Genomic DNA, 16,931 nt, shown 5'->3' on the forward strand with positions numbered 1-16,931 from the left:
AATGTTTTAAGAGTTACCACTTTATTCCAATCAAGATGGCTTCAGGTGTGCCATACCTTTGTAATAAGTAGGACTGTTAGCACTCTAGTTGTTCTTTAGAACACTCTGGGACATTCTGTCATTGGGCTATAGTTGGGCTACATCTGGCTGATATTTGGGCTACATTTGTTTTTTTTTGTCTCTGGTGGCCATCTTTGGGCTACATTGGGCTACATTGGGCTACATTTGGGCTCCAACATATATATAGCCCAATATATATTTTTCAAAGTTAATTTTCATAAAAACCACTGGAGCATATATCTTGAGACATAGCAAAGGCACATTGGGCTACCAGTCCCTACAATTTTGCCAAGTTTGGTGTAAATCCATTCAGCCGTTCGGGCTAAAAGTGAGGCCAACCGCCCTATGGAAAATTGCATGGGAAAAGCACGTTTTGGGACCCCCCTTTTTTCTCGGCCCCCCCTTGACGAAACCCCCCCAAATTTTCAGGGGCTGCTCAGAAACAAAATGTTCCATTTTCCTGAAAATTTCAGCCAATTCTGTCCTCAAACGCCAAAGTTATTCGACATAGAATTTTCAAAAATCCCATAGGAAAAAAATCCTAACTATATATACCTACTGGCTATCGCCAGTAGGTAATATATGCACATATATATATATATATATATATATATTATATATATATATATATATATATATATATATATAATTACCTACTGGCGGTCGCCAGTAGGTATATATAGTTAGGATTTTTTCCCTATGGGATTTTTGAAAATTCTATGTCTAATAACTTTGGCGTTTGTGGACGGAATTGGCTGAAATTTTCTGGAAAATGGAACATTTTGTTTCTGAGCAGCCACTGGAAATTTGGGGGGAGTTGGTCCAGGGGGGGCCGAGAAAAAAGGGGGGTCCCAAAACGTGTTTTTAACATTGAGTTTTCCATAGGGCGGTTAGCCTCACTTTTAGCCCGAACGGCTGAATGGATTTGCACGAAACTTGGCAAAATTGTAGGGACTGGTAGCCCGATGTGCCTTTTGTAGGTCTTAATATATGTGCTGCAGTGGATTTTGAGAAAATAACGTTCAAAAAAAGATATATATCTGTAAGCGCGGACCAGGCAGCGCCCCGGTACGCGTACTTGACGCGTAACGGAACTTCGCGTAGCGAAGTTGATTGGCTCTGTGGTGTCTGTCAACATTCTAAACAGTCCGGAGCGGCCGCCATCTTGTCTCTCGGTAGGATCGAGAGACAAGAGGAGGTCAAAAGCGAAGGGGCAAATGACCTTAAGGGGGCATAGTAGATACTCCCTGACCCCCTAGGTTTGATGTGGAGGCTTTAAAGGGGCCCCGCTAAGCAAAAAAAAAAAATTTTTTTTTGTTTTTTTTCGTGGTTAGCGCCCGGTACGCGAACCGGGAAGCGTACTGGGGAGCGTATTGTAGGTAACAGTATCCTTAGTTTACTCCCTAGAGCTGTCTTTCTTTTAACATAACTGTGTATTTCCTTCCCTTATAGTTACTGTTCTTTTTTAAAAAATATTTTTTTGGTTAGCTTCCGGTACGCGTACCGGGTAGCGCTCCGGGAGCGAACTAAGAGAAATACAGGTTGGCAGAGTTCCAAATATTCTACCAATTTTTTTATAATGGGGAGTTAGTTCTGAAAAGAACTTTTTTTTTAATGTTTTTGTTGTTTTATATTTTTTTTAGTATTTTTTGAACATTTTTTTACTTTTTTTGTATTTTCTGAACGTTTTTAAAATTTTTTTGGTTTTTTTGGGGGGGGGGGGGAAACAAAAACGATCCATTATAAAGGGCTCAACAGGAGCAAAAAAAAAAAAAGAATTTATTTTTTGGTGCGTTTTGTGCAAACATTAATATGATTTTGAATTGCTCGCAAAATCAAAGTGATGCTACTTTCTCTGTAGCAGATGAAAGCGCCACATTCCACGCACACTTGTTTTACGTGCCCAAACAACATTTGGATGTTTGCAATCACCTCCCTCGCCTCTGGTCCCGACACCTCTGGAACCACCGATCTTCTTGCCATTTGGAGGGGATTTTGTTGTTGGTCACGTAGCTGGGCAGCACTATAGTTATTTGGGTGCCACCTACTCATATGCCGATGCATAGTATGATTGCCATAACTATATTTTTTATCAGTGCCCCTTGACAATCTGTCACCGCATATGCGGCAAAACACGTAACGAGCATTCACTTTCTTTTGCCCCTCAGGAATTCTGTAGAATTGCCAGATATAATTCTCCTGTCGATTGTACCTCCTGGGCTCCTCTGGCAAAAACTCATGCTCTTCCTCCTCTTCCTCCTCTTCCTGTTCTTCCTCTTCTTGCAGAATTACTTCTGCAGGTGGTCCTCTCTTTCTTGGATTTGGTGGAGGTGGTGGGCTAGCACCAGCTGAAGCTACTAATGAAGCCATCACAAAGTCTCAATAAAGGGTCTTTCTCTCACCAAGATGAAAGTCAGAGTGATGAAAGAAGGAGGGGTTTTCATCATTTGGGTAAAACAAAAGTTCTAAACCAATGAAAAGTGTCCATTTTAGATCACATGACCTTGTATTACATCATTAGGAAACCAAAAGTGAAATGAACCAATGAAAAGTGTTATTATCGAGTCACATGACCTGCTATGTTTACATTACGCGGTCGGCGCCGCGCCGCGGATCGCTTCCGGTTCGCGTACCGCTGCGCTTCCGGGTACGCGAACGTAGCACGTAATATGACGTATTACGCGAGAACGCGAAACGTCATGCTGACGCGAAGCGTCGCGATGTTGTTTTGTAACGCGAGAGGTGCGCTAAAGGAACGTTTACCAGTTCGCGTACCGGGTCGCGCCTCCGGATTGAGCTAACGGGAAGCTAACCGGTACGCGTACTGGGAGCGAAACAAAAAAAAATAAAAAAAAAATTGTATAAAAAACATGTAAAAAATATTTTTCTTTTTAAAGAATAATACATTGTAAAGGTTTTGATATTAGCTATTAAAAAACCAATGAAATTCACTGAAAAAACCATAGGTTATAGACCATATATAGTTAGGAATTAGCATTTACAAAACCTTAAAAATTCACTGAAAAAACCATAGGTTATAGACCATATATAGTTAGGGATTAGCATTTAAAAAACCTTATTTTACTCACACAAAACCATTGAAATTCCATATATAGTTAGTTGTACTAACTATATATCACGCACCCGCAATCCACTGCTGATGATGTCACATATTACATCATTCATGACATGGTCAGTGACATCACTGATGACATCACTGATGACATCTCAAATGACATCACTGATGACATCACTGATGACATCTCAAATGACATCACTGATGACATCACTGATGACATCTCAAATGACATTACTGATGACATCACTGTTGTGATAATACGATGAACCTCTTCAGACTCTAATATAACCTTAGATACACTCAGTGTAAACACAGACTCACAGATTGTCACTCATCCATGAAGTTACACACACACCTAGACAGTCATGCAAACAATCAATCACACCTCCATTTCCTTAACTATACAGTTAAACACACCTTACTTACTTATTCAAACAAATACTAAAACATATTTACTCACTTATACAATCCTGGATACAAGTTCACAATGATCCATACAGCCACTCACACATTCACTGGCTCTTATGCACAGTTATTTATATATGTCAACTCTCACATGTACTGTATTTTACATATGTACTTAATTTGACATGTAGCACTGAGATATCTATTCACTCACCAATACAGTCATGCACACAGTCAACTGCCCATACAGCTGTTTCCAACATGCACTTTTGAACCCATACATCTATGCACAGAGTCATACACTTCCCAGCCACTCACACACACACTCAGTCTCCTATACAAATGCTTGGGCAACCAATCAATAACCTATATAGTTACTCATATAGCTACTGATCAACACATGCAGCAGTTTACAGAAGAACAGACATAATGATGCACAAATTAAGACAGTTTAGTCACTAACCCATGCACTCAGTGAGACACATTTAATCACTCACTCATACAGTCAGTCACGCACCTACTAAATCCTTCATCCAGACACTTCTACATCTACTCATTCTTCAATATGTAAAACATATTTAAACTTTACAGAAACACACAGTCACTGGATGATGTCATCAGTGATGTCATCAGTGATGTCATTTGAGATGTCATCAGTGATGTCATCAGTGATGTCACTGACCATGTCATGAATGATGTAATATGTGACATCATCAGCAGTGGATTGCGGGTGCGTGATATATAGTTAGTACAACTAACTATATATGGAATTTCAATGGTTTTGTGTGAGTAAAATAAGGTTTTTTAAATGCTAATCCCTAACTATATATGGTCTATAACCTATGGTTTTTTCAGTGAATATATATATATATATATATATATACACATATACCTTAAAAAACCATAGGTTTTAGGCCTTATATAGTTAGGAATTAGCATTTTAAAAACCTTTGAAATTCACTCAAAAAACTATAGGTTTAGGGGTGTTATAGTTAGCTGGACATTTCACTCATACAAAACCATTGAAATTGCTCCTATATAGTTAGTTGTACTAACTATATTTCGCGCACCCGCAATCCACTGCTGATGATGTCACATATTACATCATTCATGACATGGTCAGTGACATCACTGATGACATCTCAAATGGCATCAATGATGACATCACTGATGACATCATCCAATGAATGTGGTTTGCTTCGATATTTAAATATGCATTATATATATAGCAATTTGCAATGAAGTATGAGTGGATATATAAAAATAAATATTTGGATGGAGGACTTTAACAATTTATAGTGTCTCACTAAATATAGTGGATAGTGTCTAAACTGTGTGAATAGCTGTATCACTTTGTCAGTTGTTGTGTAAACTGGTTCTCCAGTTGGTTACTAGCTATGTGAAAGTCTATGTTAGGTATTGATTAGTTAAATGAGTATTTGTATGGGAGAGTGAATGTGTGTGTGGTTCGGTAGAGGGTGTGTGACTGCCCAAAGATGTGTGAATAGTTGATTCAGTAGATATATGAAGTTAAAACTACATGTTCTAACAGTTGTTTGGGTGAATGAATATCTTTATGGGTGTGGTGATAAGCAAATATATTTCTCAATGGTACATGTCCAACAAACTAGAAAAATAAAAGGCAGTGTATGTGTCAGTTGTAGTATATAAATAAGTATACATAAGACTCAATGATTGTGTGAGTGACTGTATGGATAACTGTATACTTGTAATAATGATTTTATAATATACTAAATATCACTTACTATCTAAATGATTAGATGAAGTGGTGTTTGTATAAGTGTGAAGTGGTGTTTGTATAAGTGTGTAGCTAAGTAAGTATGTAAGTATGATCCATTGTTCGCATAAGTGAGTACGATAACTTCATATGTGAATAGGTTGTGTGCTGGTGTGTAATGTCGGTATAGGTGTACAAGTATTTTTGATAGTGTTCTATTGTTCATTGACAGCATGTATGAGTGAATCTACGGGTAAGTGATTAGATGTGTGTATACATCTAGGAATCAATGAGTGGGTTTTTAAATACTTTTATCGCTGTGTCACTGGATTCAAATATGATACTCTGTATTTTACAAAGAGTGATGAAAGATTTTACTAGTGTATGAAAAGGTGTATGTGATTGTCACGTGGATGATGTCATCAGTGATGTCATCATTGATGTCATTTGAGATGTCATCAGTGATGTCACTGACCATGTCATGAATGATGTAATATGTGACATCATCAGCAGTGGATTGCGGGTGCGCGAAATATAGTTAGTACAACTAACTATATAGGAGCAATTTCAATGGTTTTGTATGAGTGAAATGTCCAGCTAACTATAACACCCCTAAAACTTATAGTGTTTTGAGTGAATTTCAAAGGTTTTTTAAATGCTAATTCCTAACTATATAAGGCCTGAAACCTATGGTTTTTTCAGTGAATTCGCAAGGTTTTTTAAATGCTAATTCGATTAGCGGATAACGTTTAAATATGTTAATATCCTTGTGGGACCACCTGAGCAGCCCAGGGGGTAAGGTTGTTTCTACCCTGCCCCCTCTTTGCATTCTACACGTTTGTTTTTCTGCTTCTTTTGTGCCTCAGTCTACCTAGCACAAGATGAATGCCAACACTTCCTGGTTAGAAGTGTTGGCAGTCAATGAGCATGCTGCTTTCCTGTGAAAGGCATGCTGATTGGCTGCCACTGTCTGTCAACACTCCAAACCAGGAAGTGTTGGCAGCCATCTTGTGCCTCGGTAGAACCAAGGCACAAGAAAGCAGTGAAACAACGGTGCAAAACACGCAAAGGGGGCAGGGTAGAAGCACCCTGACCCCCTAGGCCTGCTCAGGGGGTCCCACAAAGACCCCCCCAGAACCAAAAATATATATTTTTTGGTTTTCCCCATGGTACGCTCAGGGTGCGCGTACCGGGAAGCGTACATGGGAACGCACCCAGCGCTTACCCCGTGAAAATTTAAAAAAGGTGTTTTTTAGCCCTTCAGGGTCCTTCTAGGCCCCCCTCAGAAAACCTAGGGGGTCAGGGGGTGTCTACCCTGCCCCCTTTTAATCATTTCCCCCTTTTTTTTCACCTCTTGTGTCTCGATTTTACCGAGACACAAGATGGCGGACTCTCCGGACTGTTTAGAATGTTGTCAGACACCCGAGAGCCAATCAGCTTTCCGCTCGCGCACTTCCGTGGCACGCCGGGTGCGCTCCCCGGTAAGCGTACCGGTGAGCGCTTGGAGCGCGCCTATAGATATATATGTGTTACTGAAGTTTATTTTCGAAAAAACCACTGGAGCAATTTTCTCCAAATATAGAAAAGGCACTTCTGCGTACCAGTCCCTACAATTTTGCACAGTTTGGTGTAATTCCGTTCAGCGGTTCGGGCTGTAGCCTTGTCTATTCGTCCTATGGAAATTTACATGGGGAAAACACGTTTTGGGACCCCCCTTTTTTCTCGGCCCCCACTTCACAAATCCCCCCTAAACTTTCAGGGAAGGAGCAGAGCGGAGCTGGCCTAAATTTTGGAAAATTACACGCAAATTCCTCAACGGGCGCCAAAGTTATTCCCAATAGAATGTTGCAGATTTCCTATGGTAGCTAGGTCCTAACTATATATACCTACTGGCTATCGCCAGTAGGTAATATATATATATATATATATATATATATATATATATATATATATATATATATATATATATATATATATTTATATGGAGCTGTATATATAGGATTTCCATATATAATTTTTATATTATTATTTCCATGGTCCCAGCACATGGGCGGGAATAGTCAGTGCTTATGACTATTGATGAAGATCCCCTGGAAGAGAAGTCACTGCCTATTAGTGGAGGAGGTGAGAGTGTGGTTGTTACCTCGGCCTCTCCCTTTGTTGTTATTTTCCCTGTATCCACCTCTAAAATATTCCCTGTTGGGGGATGTTTGTGTGGTGTTTTTGTAGGAAGAGGAAGCAGTGTCTGCACTGATAGTCTTGGATGCTCCTCTTTAGAAGGAGCGTCGAAAGGAACAACATGTGGATGGAGACTGCAAAGCTCCCATGGATTTAGCAGTCTCTATGTCCTTTTTCATTTTTTCTAGAGTGGTGTCTACAGACGGTCAAAAAAGTTGCTGCTGATTGAACGGCTAATTGAGGATAGTTGTTTGTACCTCATGTTTGAAGCCAGAGATGCGCAACCAGGCATGTCGTCTGAGTAACACGCTAGTGTTAATGGCCCTAGAGGCGGTGTCTGCTGCATCAAGGGCACATTTGATTGATGCATTAGTTATTAATTTCCCCTCTTGAATCAAATCATTGGCCTTGGTCTTATACTGATCAGGTAAATGTTGCAATAGGGTTTCCAATTGGTCATAGTGAGTCCTATCGTACCTAGCAAATAATGCTTGTGTGCTGGCTATCCGCCAGTGATTAGCTGCTTGGTCAGCAACTCGTTTGCCAGAAGCATCTAATAATTTAGACTCTTTGGTCGGAGGTGGTGCATCACTGGTGGTCTGAGAGTAGGCATGTTTTCTAGCGTTAGTTACAACTAGGGAATCTAAAGGGAGTTGACCTTTGATGTAGGCGGGATCATTGGGAGCGGGTTTATAGTTTTTGTCAATTCTCGGTTTGAGAATTGTGGCCCCAACAGGCTCTTTGAATACGTCGTGGGCATGTTTAATTACACCTTTTAACATTGGCAGGGTTTGTACAGTCTTTAGTGATTGTTCAAAGGTGTCTATAAGAAAATCCTCCTCCGTGGGTTCCGAATGCATTGGGACACCATGGTACTGAGCCGCCCTATTTACAAACGGACTAAAACCAATATTGTCATCTGGGGAGATGGCTTTGTTGGGTATGCATGGGGATCAGGGAGGTCTGGACGATCTACTGGGTCATCATAATCGTCCCAATTGTCTTGTGGTACTTCTGTATCAGCATCAGGGTCAATAAAAGGGTCATTGTTGCCTCCCCATCCCCTAAATCATCATCAACCTGTGGTAGTGGTGAGTTTGGTGGAAGTATAGGAGAATGTGGAGGAGAGACAGGCTTAGTAGGAAGAACAGGAGAATAAGGTTGTAAAGGTGAGGTAGCACAGTCCTTCCTCTTTACAGGCACTGCAGGAATGCCTGGGGCGCCCAATTTCCTGTTCTTGTGTGGAACAGTAGACATATGTCCTGTTTTAGGGTCTATCTGGAGTGTTTTTTGTTTCTGATCGATAGGATCCGGTCGAAAAAGTTCTTCCTCTTTGGTAGACGCTTTCGGCGCCTATTTTTTCGGGTCCGAGCGAGGTTTGGATTTCTGCTCCGGATCTTTCGAAGGTGGTTTTAAATCCTTTGCCTTCGATGTGGAGGCAGAAATCATTTTTGGTTCTGAAAGTTTTGGTTTCGGATCCAAGCCTTTTTCTTCAATGCGTAGCCGGTCGGTACCGACGTCTTTTTGGGAGTAGGCTGTGCGCCTGCTTCGGTGCCAATGGCACCTGTGGGACACTGATATGCGGCTTGCTGGGTTACGAGCGGCTGGAAGGCTTGTTCTTTATCTTCGGAGCTGGGACGGGGGGTTTCTGAAGCTTGTTTTCAGTCACGATTGGGGCCAGCAGGCGAATTCTTGACCAGGTCCTTCTTTTTTGCAGGTGGGGTTGGGGAACAAGCAGTTGTACTCACTCGTTGACCTGGAGTGAAGTGCTTCGTCTGAGTCGGAGTCGTCTGCTTCGGACACGATTTCCAGATCCTCAGAATCCTCTTTCGGGACATCGGGCCTTCATCCAAGATGTCCACCGGTACCGGAGCTGCTTGTTGATCCATGATGTGTCGTCGGGCCTGACGATCACGGATGGTCTTTTTGGATCGAAATGAGGAGCAGGCCTGGCAATTATTCTCGTCATGCTCGGGCGAGAGACACAGGTTACAGACCTTGTGGTGGTCACTGTGTGGGAATTTGGCCCCCCACTGGGGGCTTTCTTTAAATGGAGTCCTTTCCATGAGCCGTAGGCCCGAACGGTGTCAATAGGTCTAGCGGCCCGCATCGATGACCGGAATGGAATATTTGAGGAGCGTGTCGAAGATGAGGCAATCGAGAACAATACAGTCGCGTTTATGATGGTTTGCGTGTCAAAAAGGTTTAGAGAATATGGTGCCGAACTGGAGCGCAGAGTTTACATCCAAACCCGATGGCGGAAAAAAACAATCTCAGGATGGAGTCGATGCCCATGCGCACTATCGTCCAAGGGAGGAGTCACCTATCTCGTGACTACAAAAGACTTCTTCCAAGACAACAAGGTGCAAGGATCCGAGCCCAACACCAGATGGCGATCTATGCACAAGTGTACTATCAGCAGCTCATATGCCTCGAACAGAGAATTCCACCATCCTGGTTTTAGGTGGAATCAGGTTCTCTGAGTAAGGGTTATGACTATTTCCCATAGGAAGTGGTCATATAGGGGGTGTAGTCACACCAAAGGTGACTAGCCCATTAACTACTACCTGTGACTCCCCTTAACACCCCAAAATTGAGTATTAAGGTGGCACCCCTGATTCAGGGAACTCAGATTCGACAGACCCAGAAGAAGAGGACAAAGAAGAGGCGCCAAAATTAGAACTGAAAATTAGCCGTGGACTTTTTGGCACCAAAACCCTACCTGCCTGCACCGGTCTCAACAATCGTGAATAAACCGACTCGTCCTGCAGCTGAGCTTCTACCAAGTACCCTGATAGACTGTCAGCCCTTCGTAAATTGCAAGCAATATCCCCTGGAGTAGAGCAGCTACTCCCCTGCAGTCCGAAGGCACCAAACAGCAGAGTCAGGTTTACCTTGCTGCCGCTCCCCAGTCGCACCAACGTAGCAGCCCCCCAGAAAGAGGTCACCATGTTCCAGGAGGTCAGATCCATCTCCTCACCAAGTGAGAAGACGCCAGAATCCATTTAGAGCCGCGCAGCACCAATATCAGGAGTACCGGACCCCTTGCAGCAGCCAAAGCCTGTTTATTTATTTATTAGTTATTTAATTATAAAGTTTTATATAGCGCAAACAAGATCCCGAGGGATATCAGAGCACTTTCCAATAGGATGGAAGGAAGGTCATAAATACACAATAGTCATCAAGTAGGGGTAAAGAAGACATAAAAACAGGATTAATCACATAGTCCAGGAGAATTGCACCATGGAGGGTAATTCAATAAAACAGTTTGAGTCCAATGACACAGCGACTGAGCAGCCATCAAGGGACATCAGCATCACAGAGACCGACTTCCAGAGTGGCCCAGGTATGCTGATTTTTGCACCCTCAACTGGTAAGACCGACAATAGCAAGGACCTACAATGCACCAGCCCAGCCGATCTTACCCCTCTGGGTTTGCAAGAACCAACTGTGCTGCTTTGCTCCCAGGACCCTGGTGAACTGAACCCCTCATTGGAAGCTCTCGGACTTGTCCTCAGGTCCCCCTCTGCTGCCCGATTTTAGGTGCCTTCCCCCTCTCTCCTTCCTGTATACCCATAAGACTACCAACCCGAACAGCACCTCTACACCCCAACTCCACAGGGCTGGCACATTCTAACTGCATGTAGTACTGTGGGCCTTACCCCCTTCCACCTTAAATCCTGAAGGGGACCCCCAAACCTACTGCAAGTACCTGAATACCGTATATGTCTTTTTCTCCCATACGAAAGCATTACGTGCAAAAACGCATGTAAGAGAACATTTTACTTACCTGGGAAATTTGATATCTCAAAACATACTTAATTGTTTACAAAGTTCTCGGTATTAAAATTTATAGATATATCCACCTTATTTTTCTAAATTGGTCTCAGATTTATTCTTTGAGTGTATGTCTCATTTACTGCCTCTGTGAGTACCACAAATGCTCAGCACTAGCCTCTGATAAACCTAAATTGCTGCACCACACTGCCACAAAAGAGAGCATTTAGTGCTTTCATGCTTGTCTCTGTAAACCAATAAGGGTTGCCTGGATTCTCTGCACAATGTACTCCATTTTAGTGCACTATATAGAGAGCCAGCCTCCTACAGCGGTAACACATGGGAAGCTGGGTAAGGCATTCAAACAAACGTTGTGAAGTAGCCAAACGCCTGGCCATATAACATGTTTTTCCTGATCAGTGGAATTAAAATGCAAGGTCCAGATTTGTAAAGGGAGGATGTGACCTAACTGCTACAGCGGTCGACCTTGAAGCTAGGGACTTGGGTTGGAGTATCGGCAGGGACGATCAACATCCTGTGATTCTAGGCAAATCACTTAATATCCCCTTGCCAAACAAATAAAATTAATGTGTACATCTGTAACGTAACTGCATGTACCTGTATACCGTATATGTCTTTTTCACCCAGAGGAAAGCATTACGTGCAAAAACGCATGTAAGAGAACATTTTACTTACCTGTGAAATTTGATATCTCAAAACGTACTTACTTGTTTACAAAGTGCTCTGTATCAAAATGTATATAGATATATCTACCTTATTTTTCTAAATTGGTCTCCGATTTATTCTTTGAGTGTATGTCTCATTTATTACCTCTGTGAGTACCACAAATGCTCAGCACTGCCCTCTGATAAGCCTAAATTGCTCGCCCACACTGGCACAAATGAGAACATTTAGTGCTTTCATGTTTGTCTCTGTAAACCAATAAGGGTTGCCTGGACTCTCTGCACAATTTACTTCATTTTAGTGCACTATATAGAGAGCCACCTTCCTACAGACAGTAACACATTGGAAGCTGGGTATGGCATTCCAAACAGACTTTGAGAAGTAGCCAAACGCCAGGCCACCTAACATGTTTTTCCTGATCCATGGAATAAAAAAGCAAGGTCCAGATATGCAAAGGGAGGATGTGACCTAACCGCTACAGCAGTCGACCATGAAGCTAGGGACTTGGGTTCAAGTGTCGGCAGGGAATATCAACATCCTGTGATTATGTGCAAATCACAATCTCCCTGTGCCAAACAAATAAAATAAATGTATCCGTGTGCATCGTAACCGGTGCTCATGTAAAGCGCTCTGATACTTTCGGGTCGAGTTCACGCTGTATAAAACTATTTTTAAAAAAAAGGCAACTCACACTTTTGAGCAATCTACAAGTTTACAACTGTTTGGATATTCACAAATACCATAACTTGCCTTTCATTTATTTCCACATCCCTTCAACTGTCCTTCCTACCCCTACCACAAACATTTAACACACGCTTAGAGGAAATGGAAAATGTGCGCATTATTTCAAACAGAAGTGGGAATGCCACGTGTAATTCCAGTCCACACTGCAATTCCCTCTTCCCTGGGGATTGACTCATGACAGCAGGAATTCCACGAGGGAGTGACACACACGAGCAATATATCTGGACACTGAAAATCTCTTAATGGAGTTCCTCTAGACTCGTATTGTGACAAAGAGGACACCGCAGTTGTAATATGAATTCGCTCCACTGAAGGTGAGCTGTGCCCCTCACTCACAGCAGCACAGGGGGGTAACAGTCACTGCAGCCACAGAAGTGCCATGAAACAAAGTGCCGAGCGTGGAGTAGCAATGTGCAATACAAGATAACCCCAAGCACACCCCAGAAATGCAATGCTCCACCAAAGGTACAATGTGATTTCCTGTGTTTTATGCTGCGCATCCCTGACAGGAAGTAACATGCTATCAATTTTTATTTTTACTCTGAAACACAGGCGTTGTGAAATATACACGATTGAGAGACTTACCAAAGTGTGGAACATTTCATTAAAAGCGGCTTCAGCGCTCTGACATCCTCGGGCCTCACTGTAATGGCCTGTAGATCAATGCTCTCGACTCCTGAATACTGTAAACTGAATGAGAGTGCTCTGAAATCCATGGAACTCATCTTGCGCCTTATCTCCCTGGGTGTTAACTGTATGTGTTTCACACATACAGGTTCTGTTTTCACAAACTCTTCATCTTGGGTCTCATACAAACAGTGGAATAATTCCATGGTGTGACTAGTGAGTTCCTCTCCTTGTTTTAGTTTTAGTTTTTCTGTTATCCAGGCCTTTAGAGCAATTTTTATTTCTGGTGAAACCTTCCACTGGTATTTACTGTTTACCTTATCCAGTCTCTCTGTATTGAGAAGGCCGAACAGAAAGCGCACGGTCAGCATCAAGTGATTGTTTCCCAACTCTGTGTATTCCTTCAGTAAGCGGGTCACGCCTCGCTGCTGAGACTCTGTGGTCTGTGCGGCTGCATCCTTACCTTCTAGTTTGTAAAAAAGCGCAGCAAAAAACTCTTGAACACTCAAGTGGATGAAGCTGTAGACGCTGACCTTACAGGTTAATTCTTGAAAAATATCATTGTTCAGGAAGAGGGATTGTAGGGCCGGTATGTCTACACCATGATTAACTATGTCATCTTTATCAAATAGGATTTTCTGCTGATAGACGCCTTCCTCAGCCAAGGCACACAGCCTCTTTAAGTTACTGGTAATGTTTTGCTGCACAGAGTCTAAACTCTGCTGCTTTAATAAATTGAAAAGAAAAAGCAAGTAGACAGAAGTAATTGTTCTCAAATCACACAAAGCATCCTCCTTATCTTCCATCTGCCCCTTGATGACAGTGCAGACAATCCAGCACACGATGGGCACAAAACACATGGTGTAGAGAATTTCATTTTCTTTTACAATTCTGATAGCGTCTGCAGCTTGCATTTCATCCCCAAAGAACCTTGTAAAATATTCTTTCCTACCAGCTTCAGAAAATCCAAGTATCTCTGCGAGGCGTTCACCCTTCACGCACTGTTGGAGGGCGTCCAAAGCAGTTGGCCTGGTGGTGATTATTATATATGACTTTGAAAGATATATTTTCCTTAATAAACTGAAGATTGTTTTACCCTCTTGAGATGTTTTATCAGGATCATCGGACAGCAAATCTTCAGTGATTTTAAATTCATCAAAGCCGTCGATGATGAAGAGCAGCCTTTCGGGGTTGGCTTCGATCTCACTCATTGACAGGCGTGGCCCCCCTTTAATGCTGTGTAAGATGAGGTCAGCGAGTGGCCTCTGTGCACTCAGCTGGTTATATTCTCTGCAGTGGATGTAAAACACATACTCAAATCTGTCCTCGAAGAGATTGTCCGATGCCCAGTCGAACATGATCTTTCGGGCAGTCATTGTCTTTCCGATCCCAGCCACTCCCTGGAGCACCACAGTTCTGGGGATGTGCCCATCCTTTTCAGGGGAAAATAAATGTTCGATGCTAGAGTATGAATCTGCAGCTCTTTCTGCCATAAGCTTTAGATGTCTCTCTCCACATGACAATATTTCATGTTCTTTTTCCTTCTTATTACGGTAGTGCTTTAAAATGAGGAGCTTTGTATACCTTTCTTTTAAAGTCACAATTTCACCGATTCTACCGTCATTATCTTTCATCCCTCTGTATTCATCTTTAATATATTCCTTGTACTGCCTCTTGGGATCTGTTGAAAAACAGAGAGAACATATGAAAAATTTGCTTAGGACTATAATGCGAGTTAACAGCGATACAGTTTAATTTAACTGCACAGTCACAATGAACATGAAACACTACTTATGTATTTATAGTTGCCGCTACGGTTGGTTCTTGTTTGGTGATATCGAAAAGAATGATAAATTACGCTGTGAGATCTTAACATCGGGGATTCATTGTTGTCCTGAAATGACAGACTTTGGATTGAAATATACAGGGAAGGAGCATCAAGGACATAATTCCCAGGAAAGAATAGTATAATAGGAAATGGACGCTCAGTTATAACTACATTTATTTCCTGAAAATTTCTATCAGCAAAAGAAAAACATCACAGGTTCATCAAACAAGGAAGCAAAATACTTAAGAAAAACAACAAAGTTAGCAGGTCTTTATCTCCCTTCCACAGATGTCCTCACGCCCACGAGTCCCCGAGCAGCCACCCTTTAAATGCCACGTCCTTCACTACAATGTCTGTAATGGATTCTACACCCCTGAAGAAGTAGTGTGGGAGACTCTACATTCATCAAGAGAGTCATCGCTGATGACGAGTGAAGATCACACGAGGAGCCGCTGGGGGCCACAGTCCAGGGGTGGAACTCCACACACCACCAATGTCAAGGTAGATGCCCAACTACAAGTGCCCTGGTAATGAGTGAGGTGTGCGCTGATCCCGGAACCTACGCTACCCCAGGCTGTGCCATTCATCAGAAACCGTATAAACCTGCTAATCTGAGTTTTCGTGGGAAATTGGGGAATTACATGCAGAATTGCTGTTTTCTGCAACTCTTTCAACATGTCTGGCATTTTTACCACTCATTATTCCCTGATAGCTTTTGAAAGGATTATCCTTGTGAAATTCATCAGGGGCTAATTGCTGGGGTGCAGTATTTCCAACAAAAACTTAAATTCCAGTGCATGCATAACACTCTTATTTGTAAAGGGATTGGATTACACTCAAACTCAAAATTAAAGCCATTGTTGAGGTATCACTCCCACATTTTCATGCCGACTGCTATATAGGATTACAGAAATAATCAGTGCTCTTCACAAACACATGAATGGAACCAACACAAAAATACTGCAAGAACGTCCCAGTCAATATCAGAATTACAGATAACGTGCGGCCCATCCAAAAACACACTATTTACAATTAACAAAAATGCAAGATACAGATAACCTACATCTGTGAAGTTCTGTGTGAAAAACTAGGTTGAAAAATAAAAAAGATGAAATCTAACATTATATTTTTTTTGCAAGTGGCGCAAGAGAACATTTTACTTACCTTCTGTAACGCTCTTTCTGGTGATACTCTATTTAACCACAGACTCCTCATCTCAGAATCATCCCCCGGCACCAGATTGGACCTGGAGACTTTTCATAGCTAGTTTGCATCGTACAGGTCATCGCTGTATTCATACCGCCCCAGAAGTGACAAAGCAGCGCTGGATAAGCCACCCTTTCTGCACCCTCAGACGTGGAGCATCAACAACTGTAAGAAACAGTGTGCTGGATACTAACTTGGAGCCTTTTATTAGATTTTAAAAAGAGACCAGGCGGAACCAAGCTGCCTTTCTGTGCAGGTCCGTGATGCAGACGCACGCAGTGGGCGCATCGCTCAGACCAGAAGCACACCAGGGGCAAGCCGGTCTGCCCCCATCCACGTCCGTTCCAATGGCCTGCGGTAGCCACTACATTGGAACTTCCAAGGTAGAGTCCTAACATCTAGCTTTTTTGAGGAGCTTTAGGCAAAACCCAAATCCTATCGGTCACATCTAGAACCCAAGCCACTTACTGGGCCGGTTGCCTGCTACATGTGTCCAATAGAGATTGGGGTCACCAACGATCGAGCCAATCTTATGCCACCTAAATCTATCCCATCCCCTTGTTCCTTACAGGGAGGCCTAAATAACATTCATTCGCTAACTAAAC

The 16,931-nt window shown here is 42.3% G+C and overlaps 1 protein-coding gene across 1 annotated transcript in view; it reads right to left on the bottom strand.

The window, feature by feature from the left end:
- LOC144828103 (NACHT, LRR and PYD domains-containing protein 3-like) overlaps positions 1-16,931 on the bottom strand; it is a 646,597-nt gene that overhangs the window by 507,596 nt on the left and 122,070 nt on the right. Inside the window, 1 exon segment of the mRNA XM_078686228.1 lies at positions 13,251-14,963. Coding sequence (XP_078542354.1) covers positions 13,251-14,963 — 1,713 coding nt within the window.

The sequence above is a fragment of the Lissotriton helveticus genome, chromosome 4_1 (genome assembly GCF_964261635.1).
Source record: "Lissotriton helveticus chromosome 4_1, aLisHel1.1, whole genome shotgun sequence".
In the NCBI taxonomy this organism is placed as follows: Eukaryota; Metazoa; Chordata; class Amphibia; order Caudata; family Salamandridae; genus Lissotriton; species Lissotriton helveticus.